The sequence below is a fragment of the Parasteatoda tepidariorum genome, chromosome 3, assembly GCF_982258835.1.
Source record: "Parasteatoda tepidariorum strain Cologne lab strain chromosome 3, Ptep-v5.0, whole genome shotgun sequence".
Taxonomy (NCBI): Eukaryota; Metazoa; Arthropoda; class Arachnida; order Araneae; family Theridiidae; genus Parasteatoda; species Parasteatoda tepidariorum.
The window spans coordinates 46,108,164-46,124,869 of record NC_141757.1 but is presented as its reverse complement, the minus strand read 5'-3'; the positions used below and the strand labels follow the sequence as shown (position 1 = coordinate 46,124,869).

Here is a 16,706-nt window from a genome sequence, read left to right as displayed (position 1 = left end):
TAATATTAAGGGGACTGATCACTCTATTGACTTAACTATGAAGGTTAGATCAGAATTGTATTACAATATCAAGTAATTGATTCCATCAGAAAAAGACTGTTTTCTTCAGTGAAATTACTTTTGTATAATCAGAATTTATTCTTCCCTAATTAAAACTAATTAGCATATTTTTAAGTGTACATCTTGTATTTCGATGATTGTATGTTAAATCAGTAATAAGATAAACCAAGAATGACTCTTAAATTGTTAGAATATCAAAAATGAGGCATTAGCATTTGTAACTGAAAATACAATTAACATGCAATTCAACAATAATAACTTTACTCTTTCAAATATTAATCACATCATATTTTATTTTACATTAAAATTATGAGCATAAATTCATTTTAGAAAAAAGTTTATATCAGCATTAAATTTGAATTTTAAAAGTCTTAATTTCGAATTGAAATAAATCATTCTAAATATCAAATAGTATAAAATTCTGTATTAAATCTGTCCTACTATTCTGCAATTAGATTGAATCTAATTTGATGCCTTTTCATTTGAATTTATTAAAATGTAGTGACATCAAAGTGTTTTAATTAATACATCACAATAAAACATGAACACATTTATTTATACAACTGCATATTTAAAATTAGGTAGTAATGAACAATATTAGATATTTGGCCATTCAATAATTTTTTCAAATTTTTCTCCAGTTTTAGTGTAAACAATTCTTTTTCGGCCAGGATATGCAGTGATGCCATCGAAAAAGGAGTCTGTGTCAGGGTTGAAAGTAGGAGTGTCAGACATAATATGCAAATTAGGAGGAAGCTTTTCATTGTCTCTCAGAAGTGCATCATAAGGCAAAGCTCCATCAACTGGCGTACTGAAGTATGTTAAGAGATCTTCTAATGTTTTCATCCTATGAAGCATTGAATTTGGAACATTTCTCTTGAACGTCTCTATAGATTTAGTAATTACCTATACAAAGAAATTGAATAAGCGTTTTTTAAATGACGATGTAGGAGCTGAAACTGAAAATATTATTGAAGAAGTTAAGTGTCTGATAGAAGACAATCATAGGAACAGAAGACAAAAAAGTAATGTAGAGTAATGAGACAATTTTAGACTTATTTAAAAATTGAGTTCTAGAATAGAATGGAATAAAGAAAATAAACTATTTTCTTTGATTTAATAAAATTTTTAACATATTTGATATAAAAAAAAACATCTTAACAACATCTGTTCATCTTAACAAAAACTTGATCAAACTAGGTAAAAGTTGCACTTAAATATTACTAATAGCTTGAATCTTATCAACATCTTCTCATAAATTAATCTTCCTATAGTCTGTTTAAAATTTACAGCACCATTTCTTTCATAACTTAATTTAAATAATTAAAACACTTAATTTCAACTGCATTATGTGCAAATATTACCAAAGAGATTGCTTCCCTCTATAGGAAATTACTAAGAATCTTTTACATACTGGGAGTATAAATTAGTTCGGTACATTTTCAAAAGATGGCTCCGGCTGTTATGAACGTTTCGTAGTGACAGCTGGTTTCTGTGATTTCAGAGAGGATAGACATCTGCCAATAATATTCAGTTTATATCACTTTGAGTTTCATACAAAAACCCTGTTTTCTACTTTGTTGAATATGTCAAATTTTGTGGTAACTAAGCAGCATTTGAGGAAGGTTTTATGTTTCTGCTTTAATTTTAAGAAGAGTGCAGCTGAAGCGCATCGAATGCTTGTAAAACTTTATGATATCAATGCTCCAACTGATAAATCAATGTAGGGAATGGTTTCGACGCTTCAAGAATGGTGAATGGTGTTGTATACTATGAGCTACTACAACCTGGCGATTCAAAAAATTGTAAAAAAATTATTTGGAAATGCCCAAATGGGATATTTCACCACACCCGCTGGACATTGCTCCTTCTGATTACTGGTTATTCCGATAGATGCAGCACGATTGGGCAGGTCACCGGTTCACTTCGTTCGCAGAAATCGAAAATTGGCTCTTAACTTGGATCGCCTCAAAAGAAGAGACATTTTTTTGAGATGGAATTTGAAAATTGCCTGATAGGTGGGAAAAAGTAGTAGCCAGCAATGGACAATACTTTGATTAATCTTTTCATTCAATTCGTTCTAAAATAAATGCATTTTTGGCCACAAAAAAATGGACCGAACCAATTTGTACTCCCAATAGGATGTAACAAAAATTTGGAAACAATCAGATATCTCAAGAAATATACATCAAATCGAAAAAGTGAAATTAAAAAACACATTCAATACTTTTAAAAGCTATGCAATGATACCAAACAAACTATCGTTAAGTGCTGGCAACTTTGGAATCTTAAACCACTGACAGTTCTGATTTCCTAATTCTAATTATAAAAATTCTAATAAACATAAAAGAGAAAAATTCTACATAAATTTCAATCATAATTGGCAGGCAAAATGCACTGAAATTGTTCACTTTTAAATGAAAACAATAAGTAAAAAATATAAAACAAATTAAAAATATAATTAAATTAAATTTGTCAAATATTTACAAGTCTAATACCTTATATTTCAATAGAAGATCATCTAAGGGATGATTTTTCCACTCTGCACTTAACTCAGAGCCAAATATTTTCTTACTAATGCTTAGAAGTTGTTCATCTACGTTAGGGGATGGTTGGTAGGCCTGTTGCTCTCTTGCAAAACTGAAATATAAAAATATTTATAAACGTCAAGTATTTTTTATACTATGTTGTTTATTGCCAGTTACAAGTTCTTAGTTAAAATAAATAAATAATGAAAATGAAAAGAATCTTGATTTATTAGAATTAAAAAACTTACTTTATAATAGTGCCAAAAAGGAACATTAATAATTTGTAAATTAGTTAAAAAAATTAATTAAATCTAATAATAGTACATGTAGTCCAGTATTTGAAATCATAAACAGTTTATTGTCTAAGACCACTAAAATGAGACTCAGATCATCAGAAAATAATACTTATTTATCAGGAGGACTAGCGATAAACTTGAACGAACTATAAAGAAGCTAAAAAAATGGTTAGCATTTATCCATATAAGTATCCTGAAAATGCAATTTTTTCATTAATTAAATTTGCACTGAATGATCTAATAATGATCAAACAATTTAGCTAAATGAAATAGTTATTAATAAAATCTAAATAAAAATATCAGATGAAGAATTTTTTCTTTTCCTTATTTATAATGCATTTTTTTATTTGGTTTTATATGCAGTAACTAATATTCAATATAGTTTGCATTTACCTTAAAACAAAGTAAAATTTCTATGTCAATTTAATTTTATAAAATTTTATGCAAACAGAAAAAATTTTAGGTTCATAAAAATTTCATTTAAATCTTAAGCTAACATGTCACATTGTATAAAAACTAATATGCCTTTGGTATTACTCAGCCAACTGAAAAAAGTAATTTATTTAAGAATGCTTAAGGTTTACATCAGTATGGAGACATGAAGAGAATTGTCGTCAAATAATCTACAAATATAGCGAAAATCATACGCATGGGCAACAAATTTGCTGCCTTGAAATATGCTTGGAATTGACAAAATAAAATTGAAAAAGTTTTTTGCATCAAATTCCATGCATTAAAAAAAATTTGTTGTACTAATTTTATTGTTCTATGCGTGGTATTCAAATGTAATAACTGAAAGTGTCTGGTACAAAATTTTGTTTAAATTAAATGTTGAAATTTCAAATTTACATGTTTGGTTATGCTTTGCATTCATGTACTGACAGTTTTATTGTTCATCAATGAAATAATATTTTTTGAATTGATTTTATTTAAAATTTTATAATTTTTAGATAATTAATTTTTAATATGATATTTTATTAGTTATTATTTTCACCATTTTTCTCATTTATATACTATTTATCTGGTCTCAGCCTTTTAATTTCTATGTTGAATCTATTTATCAATATTATTTGACTTTTTTTTACACTTAATTTTAATAAATACTAATCTTTAATCACTGTGGGGTAATAAACCAGATTAGTTTTAGGGTGTTATAGATAGCAATAAATAATTTTTGATGCGCACCATAACATGAATTATGTAATTTCGAATTCCGATTTTTTTTTTCTTTTCAAGTTTGTCTACCACGTTAAATTTTTGGAACACTAAATAAATATCTAAGTGGTCCTATTGGACCACTAAATTTTTATTGTTGGGATGTACTCTAAGAATGTTAAACACTAAATAGTTAAGGAATTGCTAATGTAACAAATAAAAAAAGTACCAAATGTAATGCAACAAAAAACAACATGAAGATGAAAAATTGAAAAATACAATTTTAAAAAAAAGTCTCGCTATCAAAATAATATAGTTAAGACAGCTTATAAGAAAGGATTTCCATTTATTAAAATACCAAATAATTTTTATTGCAAACTTTACAAGTTATAGAAGAAAAGTAAAAGTTTTTTGCTTTTCTGATTTTTTTTTATTTAGCAATAATAAAAAAGCAAAAGAACATAACTCTCATCACTTTAATTTTCCTCGGAAATTCAAAAAATGTAATCAAAAACTTTGATAAGAGTCATTGTCTTCTAATTTAGTTAATGTTAAAAAAATTAAAAGAACACATTACATTTGAAGCAAGCTAATCCTCTCATGAAATCTGCCTAAACAACATTATACAGCAAAAAAAAAAAAAAAAATTTTTTTTTTGATTTTTCAAAAAGCATAAATTTCAATTTATGCTAAGAAAAAAAAAAAGAAAAGGAGAAAGAGAAAAGAAAGAAGAAAGAAAAGAAAAAAAAACCCAACTAGGATAGATTTTATATTAAACTAAACATGTCTCAGATTATTATGTTCAAAGCATCTAAAATATACAAATTTCTTTTCTAGAATAAGACAATGATTATGTTACATATAAAATGTGAAAAAAGATTACCATACATATACAAAAATAAAAAAAAAATATGTATTACACAAACACTATAAAACTTAAATGGAAAAATAATGATAATAAGAGATATTTCTTCTTAAAACAAAACTAATCTAAATATTAGCAAATATTGCACACAGAGTAGTTGATTAAATCAATTAAAGTTTTTTTTAAATGTATAAAATTTATTTATAATTTTATATGCATTACATTATACAAGTAATTAATTTATGTATGCCATTAATTTATTATGTTATGTAATCAGCGAAATAGCAAATTTAAAAATATTTAATAACTGAAAATAAAAAATCATACACCTGCATATCAGAAATTTCATCAAAGGAAGAACAGAAAAACTGACATTTTTTAAAACTTTATTATAACTTATACTTTTTTCATAGTATAATTTCATTTCCATCAATTGATCATTTAATTGCTTCGAGAAAAATTTCAGTTTTGATAGTCCAATACTAAACTGTTTCACAATTAATCCCATATATTTATTTCATTTTTAAAGGTTTTATATACGTCCTTCTAAAACCTAAAATTTAAACAAAGGAGCATTTACTTTTTGAGAAGTAAAACACAAATGGAAGCATAAAAAATCTAGTTAACATTACATAAGGGTAGGAATAAAAATAATTCTTAAAGGGACAAAATATGCATTTTTAAGAGTTGAAGAAATAAATAAAAAATATTCTATCCATTGAATTTTCAAATATTTTTAAAGTTCATTTTTTAAAATATTTTATATATTTTTTAAATACAGTCTTTGGAATTTTTTTTTCAAATGAAAGTGATCAAATTCTCCATTTTGATTATGAATATAAGATAAATGTTTGATACTCAGAAAGGGATTAATTTGAAATGTTTTTAATGTATTCTTAAAATGTAAAAACTCTAATGAGAAACATAATTTTAATTGAATAAATATCAGTTTTCTAAGTCTTATGTTAAATTAGCATCATTTTTTGAAGCAAAAAAGAAATTATATTCAAAAGAAAGAAATTACCAAACTTTTTTTAATACAGATTTAAATCATTATAACTCTGATTACATTCTCATTTCAAACAAATTTTTTGAATACATTTATAGCTCAATAAGTTTTATCAACACTATAATGTCATTAAATATATAAACATAAAAACGATTTAAGAGTTTTATAGACTCAAAATTATACATTACTGCAAGAGGAGTAAATTAGCTTTTCTTTAAGAAATGTAATTTATTAAACATGTATCCAGAGGAAAATTCTATTTAACTTTAAAGTCTTATTTGAAAATTATGATCTTCATTGCCGAACTCTGTAAATAAATAGCTAAAAGAAAATGGTAAACTTTCTCACCCTCTGTCTGAAATAGACTGAGCCATAGATTGAACCTCCTTCTTTGGTCCCAAGCCATAATAGTAAGGATCTACTAAGTCTTCAGGGCGTTTGTATCGCCTAGCATTCTTAATTTTTCGTGTCCCCTGAAAAAAATAAACTTAAAATGAAAGAGCAGGCCAGTACTTATACGTTTAATTCAATGGGTAATAAACATCAGCCAATGGAGACATTTTTTATTCTTATAGAAGACAGAGTTTTAAAGTTAACAGTACTACTAAACTACATTCTGTTCAGCAAGAATGTATAGTGGGAAGTAAACAGCAAGGTTTGCTGCTTATTGTTTATTTCTGTCCATTCCATGTGAATCGGTGATTCTTTTTGCATTGACTGATTGCTAGATTAACACTGTTTGTGATAACATTGGTGCTAGTCAGCTAAAAGAATTGCCAGTATCAGGCAGCTTTGTTAACTTTTGTTCTATCAGTTCTTGTTATACAGAGTATAGGGCTTACACTAAGCAGAGATGTTTAAAACCAGAAACTTTCTGCATATGCAGAAAATGATCTAAAACCTTTAATTCAGTGCATTGTTATTATTAAAAATTTCAGGATAAAATAATATTTAGGTAGCACAAAAACATGATTTATTAAATTAACACTTTCATTAAATTTTTATATCAAGTACTTCAAATGATATATGGAAAACAATAAACTTAATATTCTAACTAGCTATTCATTTCAATAGGTATTAGGTAGATATGTACTTTATTTACATTGCACTAGAACTGCACAATGAGCTATTGGCAACAGTCTGGGAAACACCCCTGAGGATGAGCCAAAGACATGCCATTGCAATTTTAATCGTCTGCGGACGGGATGGCTTCCCTGCTATGTTATGTTAGTCCGACAACCTGAGCACAAAGTCGAGCACTGTACAGTAGAACAGTTTTTTTCTTTAAAAAAAAAAATCAATAAAAAATACAGTGCACTCTTAGTCCCTATGCAGGCTGATCAAATCAAAGAGGTCTCCCACCCGCTTTCTGACAGTATTTACTAAACAAAGTGTGATCATTTACTAAACGCCTGTGATGCTTGACTTTGGTGTTCTACTGGGAAAAACGCGTCTTTATAATCAGTCCACTGAGGGACTCATTGTAATAGAATGTTCATTATTCTAATCATAATTAGATCATATTCATAATTTATTATTTCAATGATTACAACTTATAAAAATATTTTTTAAAAAAATGCAAAACCTTTCAAGTTTTTTAATATAAAAAAAGGGATTCTCCATATTGTATTTTGGGTAGAAAAAAATTGAAGTTTTTAGTGCTTTTTAAAAGGAATCTGTGGATTTTAATTAGAGATGGCAGATTCTCAGGAAGATTTCCATATTAGTAGCGGTTTACACCAAATGATTGTGGTTGAGTGTAATGAAAACAACACTATACATTTTAGTTTAATAAGTACAGTATAATCAGTGAAAAAGGCATTATAACGTATTCTAAGTAATAACATACTCCAGACTTTAACTTCTGAGGTTAATGCAATATTGAGCAATAAAAATGCAATATTTTGAACCCTAGAAACAAAAGATATCTTTAAACAGAGAATATAAATTTCCCTATTCCATCAAAAGTAAAACTATCTACCATCAGTAACACATCATGGTATGCATAATCATCAAGATCTAGTATTAAAATATTAAAAAAAAAATTCTGAAAAGTCAATTATAGACTAGAATGCTGTGTTGCCCTCACTGTTTGAGAACTGAGGGTCAAAAGAGAGCATTTAAAGCCCTTAGCAATCCAAGAAATTAAAAATTATATTTTGCTATAAAATGTAATAAACTCTTTACTTTAAATACATATCATATTGATTCTACTATAGAGAAACTAGTCTAAACATAGCTTTTAAAATTAATATTTTAAATACTACTATAATTTTTGCTAGTTTTAAGATTTAACCAAAAAATAAATATTTAATTGAAAATAAAAGAATTACTTTTTTTACTTGTGTTTTTTAATATCATTCTTGACTTATTATTACTTTCCAGTTTTAAGGTTTACACGCGGTTAAAAATGTAAGTTTTTGGTCAAGCTTTGTTGGTTTTAAAGGCATTATAATGTTTTTGTCCGCACAAATTTGTTTTTAGCTTAAATTATTAAGGATCTTAAGATTTTCACTGGTTGCTCCCCTCTCTAATCCAGAGAAAACTACAAGCGCCTTTTGATTTAATTGAATCAAAATATTTCTCTTAACAATATTTGAAGAGCTAATTTTAAAATTTATCTAAGCTCCAAAGAATCATAAAGACAGTTATTGAAAGAAAACTTACTTTCGTAGGAACAGTAACCGGAGTTCTGACCGAAATTTTATTGATATTGTGTGCAGCTGCATTCAAACAGCGATTAAATATGCTACTAAAATTTACAATATTCATAATAAAGCAGTTTATTTACTGTTGAATCAATTAATGGATTTCGTATTTTTCAAAGGGAAAATTTTAACTAAAAATTCATTTCAACTTTTATTTACACATTTTTACTACACTGCGATTCATTGATTAAATGATATTCTTATATAAACTGTTTCCTCTTAAAAAGTCTGAAAAGTTCATTCTGTTTAAAACGTATAATCAGTTTACACTTGTAATATTCAAATTTAGTATATGTGAACTCTACCGACTTTAAAAATGCTGATGGATTAAGATCGCGTCAGTTTAAAACTGTACTTTAGAAGCATCATTGATGGTTGATATTGACTTGTTTATTTTAAGAATAAATCAATCATCATTAAAGTGAGGAGATTTTTGTGAAGAGAAGCCGGTGAATAATATTTTTAGGTACGTATTTAAGCCAAATCTAATAATTTTTATTGGGGTTATTTATTATAATCTAGAAAATTTCCCCCGAAATTATGAGTTTGTTTGTTTAAATACGAAAATCACGAAGAAAGATTTTAGCAGAGCTTAAAATGACCTAGATCTAATTTTAAAGTTATTAGGGCATTCTTCTTTTAGTTGAGATTGCTGAAATGGTGTCTTATTACTGTACTCATTACTATACACATTTTAATCACTACTTGCAGTAGAAATTATTAAACGGATTTATAGTTATATAGAAAAAAGGTATTCTTTAAATTTAATTAAAAACTATTTAAAGCAACTTAGATGAAGATATTTAAAAGTTATGATAATCCCCCCTATTTGATCTATAAAGGTACCGATTTGTGACTGAATTCTTAGCTTTAAATTTGTAACTGTATATTTATGTATAGATGAATGATGAAATATATAAGGAAATATGCTGAATATAATTTAAAATATATTTTTTTTGTTTCAAATTAAAGAAGTTTTACACATAAAAATTGATATAAATGTTATTACAAAATTCTAAAACATGTTGAAAATTTTGAAAAAGAAAAAAAAAAGCTATTTTAACTCTGTGAGGAATGTATGTAAGACTGCTAATTTTAATCTGCCTTTCTCTATGCTGTATTACTATTTGAAAGCTAAAATTATTTCATGATACAAGGATCATGAAGCACAAATAGTTTGGAATAGTTATATAGCCATAGATGTTTGTCCCAACTACAATTGCCAAGATGCCAAAGAGTTTTAAACTTGCAAATTTAAAAAAAAAAAGTGGAATTTTTCACTAATATATTCACAGGGAGGAAAATCAGATAATTTAAAAATTTGAGTAGATAATACAGATTGTTTTATTTTATTTATTTACTTATTTATTTATTTTTTACGAAACTCATGTTTTGAATTGTTTTCAAACAAGGATTGTCTAGTTAATTGTTCAATTTCAAGCTTGTTTTTCAGTAATGAATTTAAGTAGCATTATTGTGGCTTAGATTTATTTCATAATCTATGAAATTAAGATCATTTCCGAATCATAAATCATTTGAAAATAAAAATTTGAAGACTGTTAGAAATAAGCTAAATATTTTATTTGATATATTTATTTATTTTTTAGAATCATTCCATTGAACCAGCTATTAGTTGAACCTTCAAAACAAAATGGTAACAAAAATTCTTTACATATTTCCAAAAATTTCTATATACTCAGTGCAGTTTTTTTGTATTCATATCTTAACTATTTTACTTATTTTCAAAATTGAATTACTAAGTTTGCAAAAGTTAAAGCTGATTAAAAAATAAAATTTATTTATAATTGTATTTTCAACTATTATAAGAAGTGAGCAGTTAATAAAATAAAAATTATCTCACTTTTAATTTCTTTTAATCTGCTGATCAGAATTTTGTGTCGTAATTGAAATTATTTATTACTTATTTAATGGTTTAAATGGTTCACTTTTAATATGGTAATTAATTACGATATTAACTTAAATTAAAGCATCAAAAGCGAAAACTTATTTTCTTACCTAGTTTTACATTAACAAAAAATTTATAGATTCAAACGATTGCTTTATTAATTGATTATTCATTTTTATTTATGAAATATCACTAATTTTTAATTTGCACCTTACTGTCATTTATTGTAGTTAAATTATTTTTCATAATTCTACAAATGAATGGTTTGGGTTGTTATGAGATTCATTTTGTGAAAATAATTCATTAATCAGAAATATGTAAATTTGCATTTAAAAAACCTAACATACATGCATTTAGTAATTATTTTTTTATAAATAGATCAAAAATTTTTTTTTATATCTCAATGTCAATTTCTATCTTAAAAAAAAAAATTATTATTATTTCTAAAGTGTGTCCTAAAGATATGCATCTGTAGATATGTGTAAAGAAAAATTTATATTGTATATTTTTTTATGTGTTTGATTTTTATGACCAATTTTTAGGCTATATTTGGTGTTCAGCTGGTTGTAACAATGATCATGGCGAGTATTTTGCAAAAAATTTCTGCTCATTTTTCCATTGCTAGATGGCTATTATCTCACAGGTAAGAATATAATATTGTTTGTAAAATTTGACCTTATAACCATTTTGCAAATTTTGCATATTGTTCATCAATATATGTTATATTTTATTGCTATTCAATATCGTAAATTTATTTCAACCACCATTAATGAGTCGGTTCAAGTAATTCATCAATCTAGTTCATATCTTATTAATATATTTTGATTTGATCTGCAATGGTGAATTGGTAAAAATAAATTCTACTAATTTATCAGACTTCTTTTTATGTTTTGTTCTCAGACAAAAACTTTAAAGTTGCCGCAAATTTTTAAAATCTTTACCAGAAGATGCTTCAGAGTTTCACCCACCTTATTAAATTTCATAATCATAAAAACTCATGCTTCCTAGTTCAAAAGTCTTTCAGCAATTCGAGCATTTTTATATGTTTTGTTTATTTTTGTTATAATTATGAATTAAATCATGAATAGAAATGTTATGATCTTCCTTGATGCTAGAGACAGTGTCTCAGAATTGTCGTTTTTCACACTCGGTGACATCTAGTAAAAAGTGGGGAAAGTAACCCAATTTTCCAATGAATCATGAGCTAACACAGCCCCCCAAAATTTCTTTTATTTAAATTAATGTATGGAAACTGTTACCATGAATTTCACGGATCAAAATTGTTGAAGTGTTTAAAATTTCTTGCTCAATATTACTTTACAAATTAATTACTTTCCCTGATTAACTAACACTGATAAACTATGACTAAATGGGAATACTTCTGCCTTTATCTTGTCAATATTAGAGCTGACAGCCCTGATTTTTTACAAAGCAATGTTCGTGTAGTGAATAACTGTTCTTGCTACCTAAATATTTTTTAGAGACTGGGTACAGTAATCTCAATTGTTGTTTAAACTACTCATTTATGTTATAAAATAAGTGAGTTTATGTTTGCACACATGCATGTAATATGTAATAATTTTTGATGAGTATCAGACTGTTATATCCAAAAATATCATTTTGAGAACATTGGTTTTTAAAATTTGAAACTTGAAGTTTTAAAAAAAGTGTATTTAGTGATTGATTTTATGTATTTAAAGTAATTAATCATTACACTTATATTAAAATTAAATGTTGATTTTATCATTTAAATAAATTTTTCTTCATAACTGTTTGCATGATGCAATCTTAAAATATGAAATTTGTAATTTTCAGTTTTGAAAAATAAAGATTGTTATTAATTTTTTTAAATATATTTTATTAAATTTTAGCCATGAATTTAACTCATGAAATGATATTTTAAGTGTATAATAAGCTTAATGAAGTGTATTGTGTAGTGCTGCCTTACCCATATTCCCAGCCGCAAAAGGGATATTCAACACTGAATATAAAAAGCATATTATATATAAAATCACTTATGGAAGAACGTCACAGTAAATATTTGTTCCTACCAAAGTGGATATTTCTCTCTATTATCTACCATTTAAACTTTAAAAAGCTATGTGGTGTGACTTCAGTTCCAAATATAACTATTTATATTGCTAGTGCTATGGTAATTAGGATTAGTTTGTTTTTGAAAAATAAATCTTAACCCTCTGACTGCTCCATTTTTGGACCGAAGCCGCTTTAAAAATTTGCTTTACACTATGCGCTTTCCGCCCTTACGAAATCGCTTTACACTACGCGCTTTCAAATACAGCAATTTAAAGGACAACTAACGACATCTGTTGGTCAAAACGTAAATTAAACGTCTAATACCACTGAAACGGGGAATAAACGGGATGCGCTCATCAATAAAGGAAGAAAAACACATGCCCGCGGAAATCGCTGGATGAGCAGATTTTGCTACAATTTAGTTGCCCGTGGAAATCGCGGGATAATCAGTCAGAGGGTTAATAATGAAACACTTGTGGTACCTCTTTCTTTTTTTAAAAAAAAAGAAACTGTCCTTTTAAAAAGACACTAGGCATAAATGGGATATAATCTTCTACATAGGACTGCTTTTTATGCTAAGTATGTCTGCATGCTTCTTTGTATCTAGACATAGATGTAGCATGATGGATTGAGATTATATGTTAAATAGTGATATTTTGAAGATATTTGTTTGCTACACTTGGGGATAAATTTTGGGTTTTATGCCATTGAAGAGCTCTTCCCTATTATAAAGTTTAATATTTCATACAGACCTACATACACACATATATAATAGAACAGAACAGTGTTCCGAGAACACTATTTCTTTTGATATTAAACTACTGACCTCCTCAGTTTCTAATCTTTTTGAAAACTTAAATTTCTAGAATTGATTCAAAGGATAATCACTGTTCATACTTTATTTTAAAAATTATTTTTCAAGCTTTAAAATTTTATAGTAATTTCAATTTTGTCCTATAAGATAATACTTTTTATACATAAACTAAATGCCTCTTCGTTTAGTTGTTTTTATCAAATAAGCACTGTTTTTAATTCTTGTCATAGTTTGTAAGAATAATTAAAGCAAAATTGTTTTCTAGACTTATTCGTTATCTTCATCCAACTGATGAAGAATTGCTATCAGTTGCTGGCTTGCAAAGAAAACCAAATCTAGAGAAATCAAAGAAAAAAGGTAAAAATAGGTAAGTTGTTTCTAAACATACTTATTAATGTTGTGTATCTTTCATATTCTACAAGCAGTAAATATAAATGACAATGTGGTCAATACCATTTTATATTTCAACATCACAAATTCTAAATTTTGGCTGTTATCTAATCTATCTATAGAAATAAAAATAAAAAGATTTTGTGTAAATGCCTCTTGTAATTGCAGGACCATTTGTATTAACACTCTGAAATTTGGATAAGGGAAGTAAGCTATGATCCTAATGCTTTTTAAATGTCTCAAGTAGTTTCTACAAACATCAATATTCGAAACAGATAAAATAGAATTATTTCCTTTTGTGTTGAATTATTTCTTTCAGTTTGGTACATAATTTTGTAGTATTGGTTTATGCTGATTGATTGATTTTTAAGTTTTCTTTAACTTGTTCAAAGAACGGGTATTCTGTTAGTAATAATTAGAAGAAAAGTTTGAATGTGAGGAAAATATGCCTTAATAAGCTCTTATATGTATAATAAATAATATATGTAATAAATTTTATAATGCCAAAATTAGTTTGTAATGTGGTCCTAAAACTTGAACTACAGTGTTAGGGCTGATTTTAGCTTCCGATCCCTCCCCCCCAAGTGAATTTTTTTTAATGAGATTGCGGGTTGTAGAGTTTGAGGGTTGTGTAGAATTAAAATTCTTCACAATGGATTATAATTTTGTATTGTTACAAATCAAACCGTAAACAATTCTGTTTTATGTATAATTTATTGATGTTTTGCAGCAAACATACAACTCTATTTAATCAAAATTGAATTTCACTGGTGGTCTATTGCACTTTAAATAAACAATCATTTTTCGAATCATCATGTCAGGGAAGCTCACTCAAAATAAACATGGGGTATCTATTTGAAACCATGTGCTAATTTTGTTTCAAGTTATGCTTTTAAAACCTGATTCTGTAAACCTAAATATTATAAAACCAACTTTAATGGAAATAGAAAAATTAAGTTATTTACTAAAATGCAAACTCATCAGATTAACTGCTTAATTGTGGGGAATTATGACTCTCATTAGTTGTCTGCTATTATTAATAATTAATAGCGTAATTTTTTGTGCCAAATAATGCTGAGTATAGTTAATATTTATTTAGATGAACTGAACTTTTAGGAACTTGTTTTGCTTAATCTAAAACATAAAATCACTTAGAAGTGCAGCAAATAATATTAAAAGGAGCTTGATATTATTTTAACCTAATTTAATTATTTTTAGTATAAAGCTTTCTGCTTTGTTCCTGATTGTACAGTGTTATTTAATATCGATTTATTAATTACTGACTTTTTCTCCCCATGTAAAGAGTGGTATATAAAGATCTTGCAAAGATAAAATTTTAAACATTATTTTATTCCTATAAAGTATCAGACTGTTTATATATTTTTTTTACAGACGAGATGATTCTGGTGATTCAGAATTCATGGTACCTAAGAATCTAGAGCTTCAGTTGGATGTGGCAGCAGTTCAGCCAGTTGACATGATTCAACTCCATTATTATTCAGAATACCAATGGCTGTTGGATTTTGCACTGTGTACAATTATTGTCTATACTGTTACAGAAATATACTATTATCTTATACCTGCTAAAGATGAAGTTAACCTCAGTATATTATGGTGCATATTGGTCATAGGTTTTGCTGTGTATCCTTTGTAGGAAAAAAATAGATATTTCTCTATATATTAAGTGATTGTAAATTATTTTGCGAAATCATTGTTTTTAGTTTTGTTGGTTATTATTATTTTATCTTTTAAATAAAGATGTCTTCATTTAAGGATAGTCTTTTTTCTAGTAATTTACTAGGAGTATTTTATCGATACGGTATATTTAGCATTATGTTCTTTGTATTTCATATTCATAAAAGAATTGTTGTTACATAATTTATTTTTCTTCAATTTTTACAGCTATATATGAATTTTAGCATAGCATGAATCAATTTTCATTGTTATTTTTAAGTGATTATTTTGTCTATTTTAAATTAAAAATCTTAAAATTGGTAAAGTTATTTGATTAAAGTAAATTTCCTCTCCTTTCTGTTAATTTTTTTTTTTTTTTGTACTATTTTATGAAAAATTTGGCTGCTCTCCCTGGAAAAGTCAATACTAATCTAACATTAGCTAATATGAAGTAAACAATACTATTATTTGATCCAATTTGTCAATTCAAAAATTTGATTCATGTCTCTTTATCATTTATTTTAAAAATAAATGAAATTAACATTTCAGTTAATACAGAATCAATGTGGTTAGTTGAGGAACCACATATTAATTTATAGAATATTTAGCTGCAATATTCACTATAATATTATCCTCAAAGTTATTGAAACTTTTATTGAAATTATTTTATTAAAGTTGTATTTGAGCAAATTTAAATGAAAAATTTTGTCTTCAAATTGAAGGAACATTTTCTAATCAATTTATTTTAAAATAAATTTCTATTTTCTTATTCTTTATAATAATTGTATCCGATTAGCGATTTAATTAATTAAAATTTAATGATGGTCATATATATTATTTTATCTAGAGATTAATTTGCAACAAATCTTCATCAGTTAAAAAGGTTACGTAAATAATAATTTTCTCAAGAATGCTTTTATTAAGTATATATTCATAAATTGGTATTTTTATTTAAATGTTATACTATACCCAACTTATTTAAGCAGTAACTACTAGTTATTGATAAAGAAAAAAAATTACAATGCCACATATTAATTTTTTTTTTTTTTAACCTTTCTGAATTTATTTAAATGATTCTTCGAAAATCTCCTGAATTTCAAGCTTGGCAGGTTAACACATTTTTATATTTAAAGTTATTCAAATAATGTATCTAGTAAAATTTAAGTAAATAATAGCTGTTAAATGTTGCAAAAGTAATCTAATATAAATGTTTTTCAAAAGCAACAGTATAATAATAAATAGTTATTCTTTTAAAAATAATTTGCTG

At 26.3% G+C, this 16,706-nt stretch overlaps 2 protein-coding genes across 3 annotated transcripts in view; one reads left to right on the top strand and one right to left on the bottom strand.

Annotated features, from left to right (window-relative positions):
* Positions 1 to 595: 595 nt before the first annotated feature.
* Positions 596 to 8,988, bottom strand: mRpL50 (mitochondrial ribosomal protein L50). Its single transcript, XM_016061826.4, has 4 exons — positions 8,581 to 8,988; positions 6,262 to 6,386; positions 2,559 to 2,700; positions 596 to 966 (listed from the first exon to the last, which is right to left on the bottom strand). The coding sequence occupies exons 1-4, from the start codon at positions 8,683 to 8,685 to the stop codon at positions 658 to 660; spliced, it is 681 nt and encodes a 226-aa protein (XP_015917312.1). The 5' UTR covers positions 8,686 to 8,988; the 3' UTR covers positions 596 to 657.
* Positions 8,919 to 16,706, top strand: part of emei (transmembrane protein 161-like emei) — a 22,042-nt gene continuing 14,254 nt past the window's right edge. The window contains exons 1-5 of one of the 2 annotated variants that reach the window (XM_016061824.4): positions 8,919 to 9,087; positions 10,229 to 10,275; positions 11,070 to 11,170; positions 13,641 to 13,742; positions 15,158 to 15,406. In XM_016061824.4, the coding sequence (XP_015917310.1) occupies positions 10,273 to 10,275; positions 11,070 to 11,170; positions 13,641 to 13,742; positions 15,158 to 15,406 (455 nt within the window). In that variant the 5' untranslated portion in view covers positions 8,919 to 9,087; positions 10,229 to 10,272. Of the gene's footprint in view, positions 9,088 to 9,215; positions 9,373 to 10,228; positions 10,276 to 11,069; positions 11,171 to 13,640; positions 13,743 to 15,157; positions 15,407 to 16,706 lie in introns of those variants that run through there. The other variant, XM_016061825.4, reaches the window with a different exon arrangement.